The 14,911-nt window shown below is 50.5% G+C and overlaps 1 protein-coding gene across 2 annotated transcripts; it reads left to right on the top strand.

The window, feature by feature from the left end:
• Positions 1 to 1,962: 1,962 nt before the first annotated feature.
• On the top strand, positions 1,963 to 14,353 carry LOC116950701 (repulsive guidance molecule A-like). Of its 2 annotated transcripts, none has more exons than XM_032968677.2 (4): positions 1,963 to 2,105; positions 2,611 to 3,001; positions 6,154 to 6,764; positions 12,914 to 14,353. In XM_032968677.2, exons 2-4 carry the CDS (start codon positions 2,881 to 2,883, stop codon positions 13,610 to 13,612), a joined length of 1,431 nt encoding a protein of 476 aa, XP_032824568.1. In that variant the 5' UTR covers positions 1,963 to 2,105; positions 2,611 to 2,880; the 3' UTR covers positions 13,613 to 14,353. The 2 variants fall into 2 exon arrangements, with proteins under 2 accessions (XP_032824568.1, XP_032824569.1); XM_032968678.2 differs by lacking the exon at positions 1,963 to 2,105 and adding an exon at positions 5,057 to 5,090 and having other exon boundaries at positions 2,547 to 3,001.
• Positions 14,354 to 14,911: the final 558 nt, after the last annotated feature.

The raw sequence follows: 14,911 nt of genomic DNA, 5'->3' as shown, positions 1-14,911 counted from the left end.
GTGACCCCCCACTCCGACTCCCCCTCCCCCACAAACCCAGTGCCCCCCCTCCCCCCACTAACCCAGTGCCCCCCCCGTCCCCCTCCTCCCACCGCCCACTCGCCTCCTTTTACCAAAACACCCCCCCCCCCACGCACGCTCCACTCACTTCGCAATCCCTCCCCCGTCGTCCCCTCCTGCATGCGGGGGTCACTGCGGGTCACGCAGGCAGGCTGAGGAATTCGCGTGGGGTCGGGCCCTGGAGAGGGAAAGGGTAGAGAAAGAGTTGTGTGTGGGTGGGTGGGGGGGTGATGGGATCCCCTTGTACCCCGGTCAGGGGTCCAGGGTGACCATACGGACGCCACGTGCACCATTCTTCAGGACTCGGTGGTAGGCAGGGCCCACAACTCCAAGAGGGGCCGACGGAATAATTATTTTTTAAAATAACGACTAAAAGTCAGGCCTATTTAATGTACAATGCAATTAAGCAATGCTTCGTTTGTTAATTGGTGAAGTATGGTCATACAACCGCCACGACCGACACGCCATGGGGGAGGCCTTCATCGAGCAGTGGATTGTGACCACGCTCGTGAGAAGTCGTGCACGCTCTCTCTCTCTCTCTCTGACTCACACAGCGTGGCCATTTCACGTCAAATTGCCCTTGCGTAGTCGGAAAGGCTTCACGGGATCGGCGCTGACAACCTCGCGTGCAGGTGCCAGAGGTGTACGACTAAGAAGGAGCATTTCCCGCAACGCCATCGGGTATTGTGTTTCCTTTAAAGGCCACGCATGCAGTGTCATTATTGACGAACGTGTTGAGCGCTGTTGTTTGGTGTTTGTGTTGAATTGATGTGTGAGTCCTTCATCCAGCAGTGGATGAATCATGGCCGATGATCGTGTCGATTGTGCACGGCTTCACTCTGAACGGACCAAGGGACTGGGCTGCGTTCGCAATGCGGCGCGGGGAATTCGTGCCAAGGGTGCAACCGAGCGTGACCCAAATTCCAGACCGACCACAGAGGGTTGAAAGTTCTTGCGACTCGTTGTGGGTATCGAGACTCGGCAGTTCGCCCGGGTGGGTGGCAAGGACATTCACTTGCGGCGTCGAGGGAGGGGGACGAGACGGATCGATGGGCTGTTGTCGCCAGGCAGCATCCCAGCGGGGGCCCGCCTTGTCTATTCATCAAGGGGAGGCCGTGAGTTTAATTAAATGCTGAACAGCAAAGCAGCAATTAACAATGCGTAAACAAACACAATGCAGAGAGAGAAAGGCAAAAACACCCAATCAGCAATGTTAGAACCCAAGAATATTAAATAGCAATGTCGTTAAATTATCAAATAACACAACGCTTATAAAGTCGTGCGCTAAATGGAGAGCGGTGGCGAAGCGGTAAGCGAATTGCGCTCTGTGATCCCAGTTCGATTCCCGATCACGGCTAATAACAGTGGCATATTCAACAGGGCTTGGACGTGTGGCCAAAACGACCCCCATCGTGGAGAGAGGGGCGGATTGAGATCCATGCAGGCCCTAGGCACTTGTGTTTCGTAGGTCTTCAGTGATCACTCTCTAAGGCTGCTGCTGCCCCATGTTACCACTCCCGCCGCTATCACTCCGCTTGTTTCACGCGGATCTTCGTCCAGCCGCTGGACAGATGTCGTGACTGCTGGCTGACGCGTTACGCGAAAAACAACTTTTAAAGATATGATTGCAAGTTTTTGCAATGGAAAAAAATCTCGAAAAGTTAATCTCCGGTGTTAATTTCGCTCACCTTAAGAAAAAAAAAGATTGACATTGAGCTAACTCTGCCTCAATAAACACTGTGCCAATCCTTGCTGTATAAATGTTTATTCAAGAAGATATCTTGGTTAATGTTTTTGCTATCATACATACATACAAACAAAAATGGTCCAATTTTTTTTCGTAGACCCTTCAGTTTTCGCAGGCCCTCGGCTCATTGCCTACTGTGGCCTATTGGACAACAGGGCCCTGGCTTGGAGAGAGGGGCCTTCGTATCCAGCAGCTGCGGTTGCTGAACAACGTGGCCGCCGCGTCTGCGACGTGAAGCTCCCCCCACCACCACCAGCATCGGTCCAGCTCGCCTCGTCCCACGAAGCGTCAATTCGGCGTGAGCACAGCGACTGACATAACGCCGACAGGAGCACGTCCGACTGCTGACGAGACGCTGATTCCCCAAACCGGTCCAGAGCTGTGCTTGTGTTTGATGCAATGCACGCTAATATTTGTAACTCCCCCCCCCCCCCTCCCAGAATAAGGCCGATGGGATGTGGAAAAATATATATACTTGTAAAAAAGACGTGGTTTTCTTTATATGTGGTATGACAAACACGTGTCCGATTTATTTGACTGAGAAATTCCAGTGCCCTCCTTTCAATTGGGATCATCAGCACTCCACAGCCCTGTTGCAACCTACACGCCTGAAGACTTGCTGTACACAAGCAGAGCAATCCATACTTCGCCATTCTTTGCTTTAGAAAGCAAACTGGGAGTGGTCCGTGCGGCTTTGCCTGCCTCCTGGCTCAGCCTGTGGGCGTGTGGGTGGGTGGTGGGCTGTGTGAGAGGGGGAGAGGCTGCTGTGTGTGTTGTGAGAGGCTGTGCGTGTGGGTGGTGAGTGATTGAGAGTTGCAGGAGGAGGAGTCATTAACGCTGCGGAACGCGAGAGAAGCGGAGGGCGACGGAACTTCCAACAACGGCGCTTGGGGCGAACGAGAGGAGTCGCTCTCGCCTCGCACAGAGAGAGGAAAGAACCGACGAAGGCGGACACGGGCAGAGAGAGAAAGACAGACAGAATGGAGAAGTAGACGAGAGAGAGAGCGAGCGAGCGAGGAGGGGTAGAAGACGGTCGTCAGGCCGAGCCAGGCACGCGGGGTCCCAATGGGTGGATGAGCATGGGCATCGGGGAGGCGCTACCCCGCTCGCTCGTCAACTCGGCCACCGGGGTCCGGCAGCTGCTCAACGCGACACTCGGCCGCCTCCTGCTCCTCGCCTTCCTCGCCGCCTCGGGTTAGTCTCAGTGTGATTCAGTCTCTGTGGTGGAGTCTCAGTGTGATTCAGTCTCTGTGGTGGATTCTCAGTGTGATTCAGTCTCTGTGGTGGAGTTTCAGTCTCAGTGTGATTCAGTCTCTGTGGGAGAGTCTCAGTGTGATTCAGTCTCAGTGATGGAGTCTCAGTGTGATTCAGTCTCTTTGGTGAAGTCTCAGTGTGATTCAGTCTCAGTGATCGAGTCTCAGTGTGATTCAGTCTCTGTGGTGGAGTCTCAGTGTGATTCAGTCTCTGTGGTGGATTCTCAGTGTGATTCAGTCTCTGCGGTGGAGTTTCAGTCTCAGTGTGATTCAGTCTCTGTGGGAGAGTCTCAGTGTGATTCAGTTTCAGTGATGGAGTCTCAGTGTGATTCAGTCTCTGTGGTGAAATCTCAGTGTGATTCAGTTTCTGTGGGGGAGTCTCAGTCTCAGTGTGATTCAGTCTCTGTGGTGGAGTTTCAGTCTCAGTGTGATTTGGTATCTGTGGGAGAGTCTCAGTGTGATTCAGTCTCTGTGGTGGAGTCTCAGTGTGATTCAGTCTCTGTGAGAGAGTCTCAGTGTGTTTCAGTCTCTGTGGTGAAGTCTCAGTGTGATTCAGTCTCTGTGGGAGAGTCTCAGTGTGATTCAGTCTCTGTGGTGAAGTCTCAGTGTGATTCAGTCTCTGTGGGAGAGTCTCAGTGTGATTCAGTCTCTGTGGTGGAGTCTCAGTGTCTCATTCAGTCTCAGTGATAGAGTCTCAATGTGATTCAGTCTCTGTGGTGAAATGTCAGTGTGATTCAGTTTCTGTGGGGGAGTCTCAGTGTGATTCAGTCTCAGTGATGGAGTCTCAGTCTCAGTGTAATTCAGTCTCTGTGGTGAAGTCTTAGTGTGATTCAGTCTCTGTGGTGGAGTCTCAGTCTCAGTGTGATTCAGTCTCTGTGGTGGAGTCTCAGTCTCAGTGTCTCATTCAGTCTCTGTGGGGGAGTCTCGGTCTCAGTGTTATTCAGTCTCTGTGTGGGAGTCTCAGTGTGAATCTCCTCACAGTCTCTGTGATGGAGTCTCAGTCTCAGTGTGAATCTCCTCACAGTCTCTGTGGTGGAGTCTCAGTCTTAGTGTGAATCTCCTCATAGTCTCTGTGGTGAAGTCTCAGTCTCATTGTGAATCTCCTGACAGTCTGTGTGGTTTACTCAGTGTCAGAGTGGATTCTCAGTGTGTGAATCTTCTTACAGTTTCTGTGGAATCTTCAGCGAAGGTTTAGGTGGATCCACGTGGGATTGTGAGATTTCCCAACTCGCCGTTAAGAGGTGACAGTACAGGAAGCGGAATCATGAACCTGTTTGTGCAGACCTGTTGTGAGTGTTATTGTCGAGAGTGTTATTGTCGAGTAAGCATGGTGAGTTTTCTTTATTCGAGTTGTCTGGTTTGATCACGAATGTGCAAAGCACAAACACTCCTCAAAAATGGAATTGGCTAAACATCCCAATGCAGGACCCTGCTGGAAAGGTATTTAGACAATGTGAGGCTATCCCGGCTTGTTATGATTGTGCTGTGTTTGTGACAATGCGTGTTTGTTAGTTAATGTGTGAATTTGTTTTATTGTGTGAGAGTTTGTGTGTGATATTGAGTGTCAATCATTTTGTGTGGGATGATATGAGGGTGATTGTGTAAGATGTGATTTTGTGTCCATGTGTCATTATGTTAAGATATGTTGTGTGTATCTGTTTTTGTGATTGTGTATGTGACTTTGTATGTTCGTGTAATTTTATGTGTGGGTGTAAATGTGTGTGTGTGTGGCGTGATATTGTGTGATGTTATTTTGTACATACGTGAATGCATGCGATGGTCTGTGTTTGTGTACTTTTGTATGTACTCATCAGTGGACACAGAACAGATACCCATTAAACATGGAACGTTTGTCCAACCACATGTCAATGGTGGGCACCTGCACTTGTGAAATAATCGTAATTTGGAGAGTCTATAACTGTACGTGATGCTTGAGTCTGATAAGCATTAAACAGAAGGTGTCTCGTACTAATCATATTTTATTGGTCACTTGAAGGCATTGGTGGAGTCACTAAAGATGCTTGCACCAGGTAAGAATGTTTACATTGCTGGCCATGGGGTAGCAGTGTATACTTGTGCTAGAGTGGTGTTTGTTTGGTATGCTTCTCTCTGTGTCCCCTGTTGTATCTGTGTTAGTTCCCCCTACTTGGGTGTCTGTATATACATCTGAGGTTATGTGTTTCCCCTCTCTCGTAAATTTAGCTCTTCTGTACCTGATGATGGCTGCTTGTGTTGCAACCGAAACGTCGTACGCTATTATGCTATTTTATTATTTCTTATTTATACGTGACTTTACCGAAAAAAACAAAGAGTAGGGTGGTAGATTTGTTTGCTCACTGCCCTATGATCCCAGCCAACCTGGGTTCACTCTCATCAACATCAGTGGCTGAACTCATCCCGCGGGAGCTTCTCGGTTGTGAGTTACAGGTCCCGTTGCGTGTTGTACTGCGCGTTTGTGTGCGTGCTATGGCCTGTACTGTTACCCTGCGTCTGCAACTCGAGTGAGGTGCGCGGTTTGTATTGTGAGACATATATGTTACCGCTTTGTCCTTGCCCGCTGCACAATTTGTGTCGTGTGGTGCACTGCTCGTGTCGAGCTCCGTGCCTTACCATGTACTGTGATGTGTTGTGTGTATAGTTTATGCTGTGTGTATAGTTTATGCTGTGTGTAGGGTCACCACCAGTTCCACAGGAGACTGCACCCAGACATATGTCCCAGGCAGTACGAGGTCTGTCATCAACAATACTCTGCAGTTAACTGCAATAAAGTTCAGCACAGCACCGGTATCTGGGTACCGATCAATTCCTGCCACAGACACAAATTTACGGACTTTCAGTGGCAAGCCCTGGACAGGTGGTCAACTCCAGCTCTTACTCATACATTGTTGTGCTATGTGCTATGTTGTGCACTTGTGTTTTTTGAACCTTTAGCTATGATGAGGACTGTGCAGTGTCCCATGCACTTATTCTATTTGATGTGTACAGAGAGCATAATCTCTCCCCTCGTCTACCCCCCTCTTGTCCGCCTCTCGTCCATTGCCCTCACCGCACGACCCCCTGTTTCACCGGGTCCATTCGGACTTCACCGCACAGCCCACGCACAGTGCAGAATCCTCAAATGCAACTCGGAGTTCGTGGCAGCAACATCGGGGCCCGGCCGCTCGAGCGTCGAGGACGGCGGCGGCGTGGCGGCGGTGGGCCCCGCGGGGCCGGTGGGGCCGATCGGCCGCGGGCGGCCCTCCCCCGGGTCGGCAGCCCCGCTGTGCGCCGCCCTACGGGCCTACTCGGCCTGCACGCGGCGGACTTCGCGGGCGTGCCGCGGCGACCTGGCGTACCACTCGGCCGTGCTCGGCATCGAGGACCTGATGGCGCAGAACGCTTGCGGCGGCACTTCCGCCGTCGCCGCCGGCGGCGGCGGCGGGCGGCTCGCGTCGTCGGAGCCGTCGCCGCCGCCGCCGCCGGCGCCGCCCGCGAGGGCCGGCCCCGTGCGGAGGGCGTGCGGCGCGACGAGGGCACGGGCCCCGCCGGCCGGCGCCTACCGCTACTGCGGCCTGTCGGGCGACCCGCACGTGCGCACGTTCCCCGGCGGGATGCACGCGTGCCGCGTGGCGGGCGCGTGGCCGCTCGTGGACAACGAGCACGTGCACGTGCAGGCCACCAGCGTGCCCGTGTATGGAGGTGCCACGGCCACCGCCACCAGCAAGGTGAGGGCGAGGGCGGGAGGGGGGTGGAAGTGAGAGGGATGGAGCGCAATGGATTGGTGGTCGTGGCAATGGTGGCGGAAAGGGATGCTGCTGCCAGCGTTGTGTTTGCCGTGTTTGTGTTTTTAATGTTTTTGTTCTGATCGTGATGCCAGCGTCGTGGCATGAGATGAAGTGGCCGTTTGGAACCCTTGCAGAGAGGTGCAACACCGCCCAGTTAGAGAGCAGCTGTGGAAAAGACGAATGGCTCAAAGAAAGACACGGAACTTATTCTGAGCTCCCTACAATTAACCTATTCTATCAACATGGTAGTGAAACATTTCTTTCTATTCTCAGGGCTGGAATTTAGTCAAAGTAAGTAAAGAAGACACATTTATATGGTTTTCTTTGTGTGCACTTATTGTTGGTCACTAACCTGAGACCTTGAACTTGCTATACTTGAAAACTGAGTTTTAATTACAGCGGGCAACAGAAACCCAGATTCAAATCCAGGGATCTCAGCAGTGCTGGCTCTGCCTCTGTTCCTTGAGCTACTGGGCTACCTCCGTGCAGAAACATAACTCATTAACGTGGTGCTCAAGCCCATTGATGGCACTGATGCAGTGTTATAAATTCCACATCACTGTGGCAGGGCTTACTTTCTCCATAGGGCGACCACAGTCGACGTTTGCACGAAGTGAAATTAGATTTATCCACCACGTTGAGAATGATGGGCCGACTGAGAGGTGTGAACTCATGCCCTTCTGATCGTGAGGCACAGATGCTCGACCACAGCAATTGGGGACAACGTATACAAAGTGGATATAATTGTATTTGAGCCACCGTGATTCAGCGTGCAAACACAAACCGCTTTAAACCCAGCAATATAAATTTGACAAACATCAATGATGAGTGATAAATGAACCAGTCAAGGGTTTCCCCTTTCATCAACCCGCGACGACCAGCGTGGTGCAGTATGGTCAATCAATACCTATCACCCGACGTGGCATGTGGGAGGCCTTGATGCAGCAGTGGGATTGACATGTAATTGCAGTATGTTTCCTGCTCAGATATCTTTCGGGACAAATTGTATATACTGTATATATATAACAAACGAAATTGTTCTGAAAATATCTAAGCAGATGCTCCATTGTGAGGATATCACTGCTTTCACGAGCATGATAGGTGATTTGACTCAGTTTTCCATCATGAAGGATTTTTTGGGGGGATCGATCGTGTAAATATAAACGTTTCGTTAACACGACTCGGCTTTCAATAAAAACCATTTCACTCTAAACCAACACTTGGAATCGAGGCCAAAAATTATAATCCCATGGAAATGGCATTCGAGTCTTTCACACACATGCATGCATTTCTTCAGTTATTCAACAGCAGCACTTCTCACCTCCATTCCACGTGACCCTGCCACGGTCCGCCTTTTCATGATTACCAATTCTTTACATTCGTATGCAAGTGAAGTCCCCAAACACGCTGAATGAACCTGATGCTTGGTAATTGATGTGGGAGGGGGTCGCAAGGACTGCAATTGAGATAAAATAAAACAATGCTTTATTTATTATGTATTTATTTGCTATGAAGAAGGGTCATTGCCCAGAACGTCACCTGCTGTTACATACTCTTCCCTTTAAGGCAGGAGTGTTATAGGCGAACGTGTTGAGTATTTTTTTACACACACATTTAGGAGCATATATGCACCTCCGATTAGCGTGGTTGGCTACGTATGGTGAGAAAAGAAGTTTAGCAACATGCATACATAGCAGACATACTCATAATTGTCACTCCAGCTCTCTCTGCTGCTGCTGCTCTAAAAGGACTTTTTGTCTTCCAAACGTGACTGTGGGGTCATATGGGAGGGGGGGGGGCAGGAGGGCAGGAAGGCGGCTGAGGCAGGGGGGGGCTATGGTGGTCCAAGGGGCTCTTAGGCCAAGCAGAAGGGGGCCTTTGGGCTATAATGGAGTATTCATCAAGGAAATGCCATTCGTTTATCAAGGAAAGCCTCACAGAGTCTCAAGGCTCTTTTTCAAAAAGGGAGGCCCCCCCCCGCATCGCAATGCTTTTGGCCGTTTCCTTTTTAGGGAGCGTTCTGGGGCTGGCCGAGGGGAGAGTTATTCTTTTTTTGGGACAGATCCTTAGAAGTGCCAATGAATAAGCCGCGATTTTAAAAGCCTTTGCGAGCGAGCGTACACATCGCCTCTACGCGTTTCTTTTGCACTTTGTCTTTCTTCCGACCGGCTTTTCAGCCCAGCCGCTCACAATGGCGTGATTGTCATGCAAAACGCGGGGCGTTAATGGCCCTTTCACTGATCACACATTCCTCGCGGCTTCCTGAGCTATGCCACAGCAGTGGGCTATGATCCGGGCCTCTTGCCAATAACTCTGGGCAGTCCAGTGGCATTCATTTAACAGGTCACGGCGTGCCGAGGAAACTGGGAAAGTCTAAACCGGTTCACGGATTGCCCGATTTAAACAAATGCAGCTGGAAAACATTGGTAAAACATACGATGCGTCTGGGCAGAACGACGTATTGGTTCATTGATTCGAATTGATTCTTAGGTTGTACGTGAGTTGGTTCACATTTGTAACAATCGATGCTTTTTAAAAATTCTTAAATGTTATACGTACAGTAGTGGGTCAATGTCACGCCTGCAGCCACTAGAGGCGCTACCATTCACCGCAGTGCTTAAAACAATCCCTGTTAGAATCAAATTGTGAGCACGAACCACTCCGCCTCATCGAATCTCTGGCAGTGTTGGAGGGGAGGGCAGGGATGAACAGGGGCACAACTCCCTATACCAACGGGGAGAGATGGCAAGATACGACCGAGGGCCCCCCTCCATTCTCCCGACCTTTACTGAAATAGCTACGGATGTTTTTAACCCCTGACACAATCATATGTAGGCTATAACTATGTGTTATTTTAGTTGCACTAGAGGAAGACAGTCTCACAGCGACAGTATTAATAAAAGATTTAAAGGTACAATTACTCGCAATTAAGTTATTGTGCGTCTTGCTTTCATGCCGGCCCATCGGTCGAGGATTTCCTAAAAGGGGTGGAACTTGAGAATAAGTTAGACCAGAGGACGCCTTTTGGCGTGGAATTTGATGGGGTGGACTTGATGGTGTGGAACTTGATGGTGTGGAACTTGATGGCGTGGAACTTGATGGCATGGAACTTGATGGTGCTCTTTTGACGCCTTTTGGCGTTTGAGACTAGGCTCGAAAGAAAGCTGTCTCTGGTGTGGACCAATCAGTTTCAAAGAGAATGCATCAAATTATCAGAGTATGTTTTTTGTTTGCATTCTGACCACAAGTATTGTGGTTAATTCAGACATGATTCCTTGTAAAAGTTTTCATGTTGGTGTTTAAACATCTTAACACCTGTTTTGTTGCCAGAAAAAAGGGGAAAATCTATTCTCATATTTTGGTGCTGGCAAAGGAGGTCCCATGATGGGGTGGAACTTGACGGTGCTCTTTTGACACGTTAGCCAGATGTGTTAATCAGGTGGTCCATGGTAGTCCATAGGTAATTTGCGCCACTGGGGATGAATCTAGGACGAACCTGTTATCTTTAACTCCGCCTCGGGCTCCACAATGCAGTGGGTATCTGAGCCCAGTCCCAAGCCTGGGTAAAAAGGATTAGGGTCGGGTGAAAGGGTTGCCGATACTTCGGCCATGAAAAAAAAAGACAAAATGCACATGATGGAAACAAATGACGAAATGTGCAGTAAACACCAATGGCCTATCTCCCCATGGGTCATGATGACGACGACGACGATAACAATGATGATGATGCGTGGCGAAGCAGATGCACGTCTGTTCATTGAATCAACGAGGGAACGCGGCAGCAACATCTACTGTTCTTCGTCTGTCGCCATCGCCACCTCATCATCACGGCCCCGTCACTACGGGGCATGGATTTTTGTTGTGCAGTCGCGGCAAGTGTGGAGGAGAGAGGCCTTAAGCAAACCCAGCGGCCCCTTCCCGTGCACTTTAACCCGCTCACCAGTTTATCTCAAAAATAATCACCGTCAACGCCTTGTCAATCCACTGCTGGAGGAAGGTTTGACCATGCTGCATCAGTCACAAAACTGTAATTATTTGGTGATGCTTGTTGTTGCTGCTGCATTGGCAGTGGTACACAAGCACGAATAACGAACAAAAAACCTCAACACATTGATTAATAACACTGGATTTAAAAACAAAATGCAACGTTTTAGGCCATGGCCATTCTTTACAGCACATAGAGAGGTAGAGTGTGTAGAGAGTTGACTACATCTCTGGCCTTTCTATGTGCTGTAAGGAAGGGCTATTGCCCATAACATTACATCTTACATACTTTTTATTTGTAAAGCCGCAGCGTTATTAACGAATATATTGGGTGTTTGTGTTCCTCAGCCATGGGATTCATTTGACCATGCTTCGCCGCGCTGGGCAGTGTGTGTTGGTGAAGGGAGTGGCCCAGGGACTGGTTCAGATATCCGTCGCCACTGATCTGAGCCATGGAACTCGGACGTCGGCAGGATCATAAGCGGCAGTTGCTCTAACCTTTAAGACGTTCTGGCGCGAGTCATTTGCGTGGTCGTTCCGCTTGCGTCAGTCGATAGCTCCAGGACAACCCTTGTAAAAACACGAGGTGTTCCATCTCACAGGATTATCCAGATTAAAATATTTTAATAATTCAAAAAAGAAAAAATCCACCACGCCACCGCCACTCCACCCCTCCGCGGTGTTGGCAGCGGCGGCCGCCTGCATTTATCTGGCAAGGAAGGGAAGGGGGCCGGGGGGGGGAGACGTGACGGTGAATTAGCGGGAGCTTAAACGCAGCTTATCGACCGGGGCACGAAGGGATGAGATTGGGGCAAATTGGTCTACTGCAGTTGACACCACCCACCAATTATGGCCACGTTGACTCGAGAATAAAGGGAATCCTTTGTTGACACGGAGAGATGGAGGCTCTTTCTTTCTCATTGTAAGGAGAGTTCATTGTAACTTGGTTTTCTTACAACCGTTGTTTTTTTTGCCACATGGTCATTTAAAGAAGACGAGTTGATGTGTGACGGAGGAATGAAAGTGATGTAATTGTGAAACAATAGCAATGGCGGGATTTTACGAAGAGCACTCGCACTGTGGTGAAGTTGTTTTTGCCCCCGATTTCTCTTTGCTTTGTTGTTATACTTGGGTTGTTATACTTGGGTTGTTATACTTGGGTTGTTATACTTGGGTTGTTATACTTGGGTTGTTATGGCATTGCTTTTGTAATTTCGATGACCCAGGTCACTCTTGAAAATGAGACTTGCAATCGTTTTTTTAAGATCTCACCAGGTATAACAAAGTAAAACAAACGATTTATAATGCCACTCATTTAGCCAGGTAAGCCTTACTGTGTCCCAAGACTATTATATCAGGAGGGTCTTGTATTTGGAGGGTTTTTGGCAAACCCATTAATGAGTGCCTTGGCACGTAGAAGGAAACCGGAGTGCCCAGAAAAAGTCCCACCACACACCAACACAGACAAGGGTGCGTACCACTCAACACTCGTACGTTTAAAACAAGACGCAAAATCGCGTACAAAAAAGCACACGCAGCCATTGTGTATGTACAAAAAATAAAATTATTTAGTGCACTGTGGTCCTCTTGTCTTAGCAAATGTGAGCTACTGATGGCTTTTTTGTACCACTTACAAAGGCCATGGCGCTTTTGACACACGTTTGCGTGTTGTTTGAAACTGAGGGTTGTCCCGCCTGCACCGATAATTCTGTTGTGATTGTTTTTTTTTCTTTGTCATTTACAAACTCGACTCAACTTCACGGGCAAACCTCCTGCGCTATTGCGCAGTGTTATTCAAAAACTCCTCGCACGATTCAAACTCCCCCGTGGGTTATCTGTCGTGGATTTCGGCGACAGCGCAGCCCCCGCTTGTTCGTGCCCCCCAACCGCGGTGCGACCATCGTCGTCGTGCCGTCACGTCTCCCGCGCCCCGCTACGGTCCCGCTTTCCCAGGTTTCAATCTTGGCTGTGACGTGCAATGCCAGCGGGTCGCTGATATCTGGACGGTTTGTGTATTGGGTCGCGCCTCCCAAGAATAAGTGCTCGCTAGCCTGGCACCTGTCCGTCGCGAAGCTAATGAGCGGCGTGCGCCATTGTCTCCGCAGCTCACCATCATCTTCAAGGGCCAGCAGCACTGCACGGACGAGCGGGTTTACCACGCTGAGACGGACGACCTCCCGGCCGCGTTCGTTGACGGCACCAAGATGGGCGGCCTGGGTAGGCGGCAGTATGCGGCCTCCGGCCTTCTCGTCACCGAGAAGGTGCCCGGCCGGCACGTCGAGATCTCGGCCGTCTACATCGGCACCACGGTGGCCGTGCGCCAGGTGGGACGCTACCTGACCTTCGCCATCCGCACGCCGGCGCACGTCGCCGAGGCCTACGACCACGACGAGAGCCTGGGCCAGGCCCTGCAGCTGTGCTGGCGCGGCTGCCCCGGCACGGAACGGCTGGACCAGGAAGCTGGCGGCGCTGGCGATGGCGGCGGCGGTGGCGATGGCCGGACTGCAGGCGTATTCACGGCACGAACTGCGCGCGCGGCCTGCGAGGAGAGGCTGTCGGTCGACGATCCTTACTTTGAGACGTGCGTGTTCGACCTGCTCACGACGGGCGACCTGAGCTTCGCGCAGGCGGCCGCGTTCGCGTCGCAGGATGCCGTGGAGCTGGCGCCGCCACTGGCGGTGGTGAGCAGTCGGGAGCAGCGGGGAGGAGGACCCGGAGCGCTGAGACCGTCGGCCCCCGTGGTCGCGGCACTTGCCCTTGTCGCCGTGGTTTTGATGGGCGTCGGCGGCTCTCCCAACTCCTGATGGAAAGTTCAGAGGCAGGAACAAACGGCTGGAGGATTCGAATGCCGCTATGCTAGCTGAAGCTTCTCAAGTTCTCTGAAGAAGCTTCCGGCACGCGTGGAGCGAAACATCCGACGTCGTGCCGACGGAACACGCGGCGCGGCCCCCAAAAACGCATCGGAGAGCCAATCTGCGGCTCAACCGCTAAAACCTTTGCAGTGGTTGTATGTCGCAATGGAAACAAAAACTCTTCGAGTGTCTAGAGCGATTGGAACGCGAGAGACTCCACACAGATGGGACTGGACGCCCCATAGCTCGAATTCTAACGCTGTCGGTGAACGACGGGAATCTCGTCAGAGGGAATCGTGCAAGCACACAGACGAGAGCATGCACACAGAACTGGCGGAAGAAATTAGAGCCAATAGGCGGCGATGAGGACACAGATGCTTAATATATGACCCAAGAAGTCGATTTGTACTATATGCTGTTTAGTCTTTCCCCACTCCCGAGTGTGCTGTTGTCGGTTTCTGAATGCGCGTTGCATTTATTTTGAGCAAAGAAGTGAAGCGGCTTGTAAAAGAAAGTACTTTTTATACACGAACGTACGCATAATAGCAATTTTGCAAATAACAAGTTTTGACTTGTAAATATTAGCGATTAGTGTTGTTTGTAATTGTGCAGCGTGTAAGGTAGCGCTCTTCGAAGCATTTCTTCCCATTAATAAAGGTGCATGTGCACAAGCAGGTCGTTGTGAACCTCGAATCTTGGATAATTGTATCTCTTTGTATGTATATATATAACTCCCCCCCCCCCCACCTTACCCGGGACAAACCACGGAAAATAGAGCAAGTCAATGATATAACGTAGATGCCGAGGATGAGAAGGGAGGGAAGAAAGGGACAGGCAGAGAAGGAACGAGCTGTATGGAGGAGCAGCGTCTGTTTTCACAGTGGGCAGAGTTGGGGAGAGGGGGGAGGATTTTAGAGTGCGGGTGGCCACACTGAATTCACGTGATTTATGTGGGTAAGGGGCCTGAGATGATTTGCAGAGATGTATGTGACCATGGACCATCTTATTCATTGGTATGGCCTACGAAGACCAACTATTGGAATTTCACTTGGAAATGTATTTAGTCATTGTAATGCTTTGTCTGAGAGTTGGTGAATTTAAGATGCATACACTGCCTTCAAATCCATATTTGGAGCAGTGTGAGGTTATACGAGCCATGAGTTTGGAGTTTGTAGACACATTGTCCCACTGTGGTTGTGGCAACCATGAGCCGTGTAAAATTAAGATGCGGGCTATATCTGCCCATGGGCT

Source organism: Petromyzon marinus, chromosome 40 (genome assembly GCF_048934315.1).
Source record: "Petromyzon marinus isolate PM22_M1 ecotype Great Lakes invasive population chromosome 40, UKy_Petmar_22M1.pri1.0, whole genome shotgun sequence".
Lineage (NCBI taxonomy): Eukaryota > Metazoa > Chordata > Hyperoartia > Petromyzontiformes > Petromyzontidae > Petromyzon > Petromyzon marinus.
Note: the sequence above shows the minus strand (reverse complement) of the source record. Positions and strands in the feature narration are given on the sequence as shown.

Excerpts from the sequence above, each read along its gene's own strand:
- LOC116950701 (XM_032968677.2), top strand. The coding sequence starts at position 2,881 with ATGAGCATGGGCATCGGGGAGGCGCTACCCCGCTCGCTCGTCAACTCG. Across the intron at positions 3,002-6,153 it reads CGCCTTCCTCGCCGCCTCGG|CCCACGCACAGTGCAGAATC; the intron begins GTTAGTCTCAGT and ends TTCACCGCACAG. Across the intron at positions 6,765-12,913 it reads CGGCCACCGCCACCAGCAAG|CTCACCATCATCTTCAAGGG; the intron begins GTGAGGGCGAGG and ends TTGTCTCCGCAG.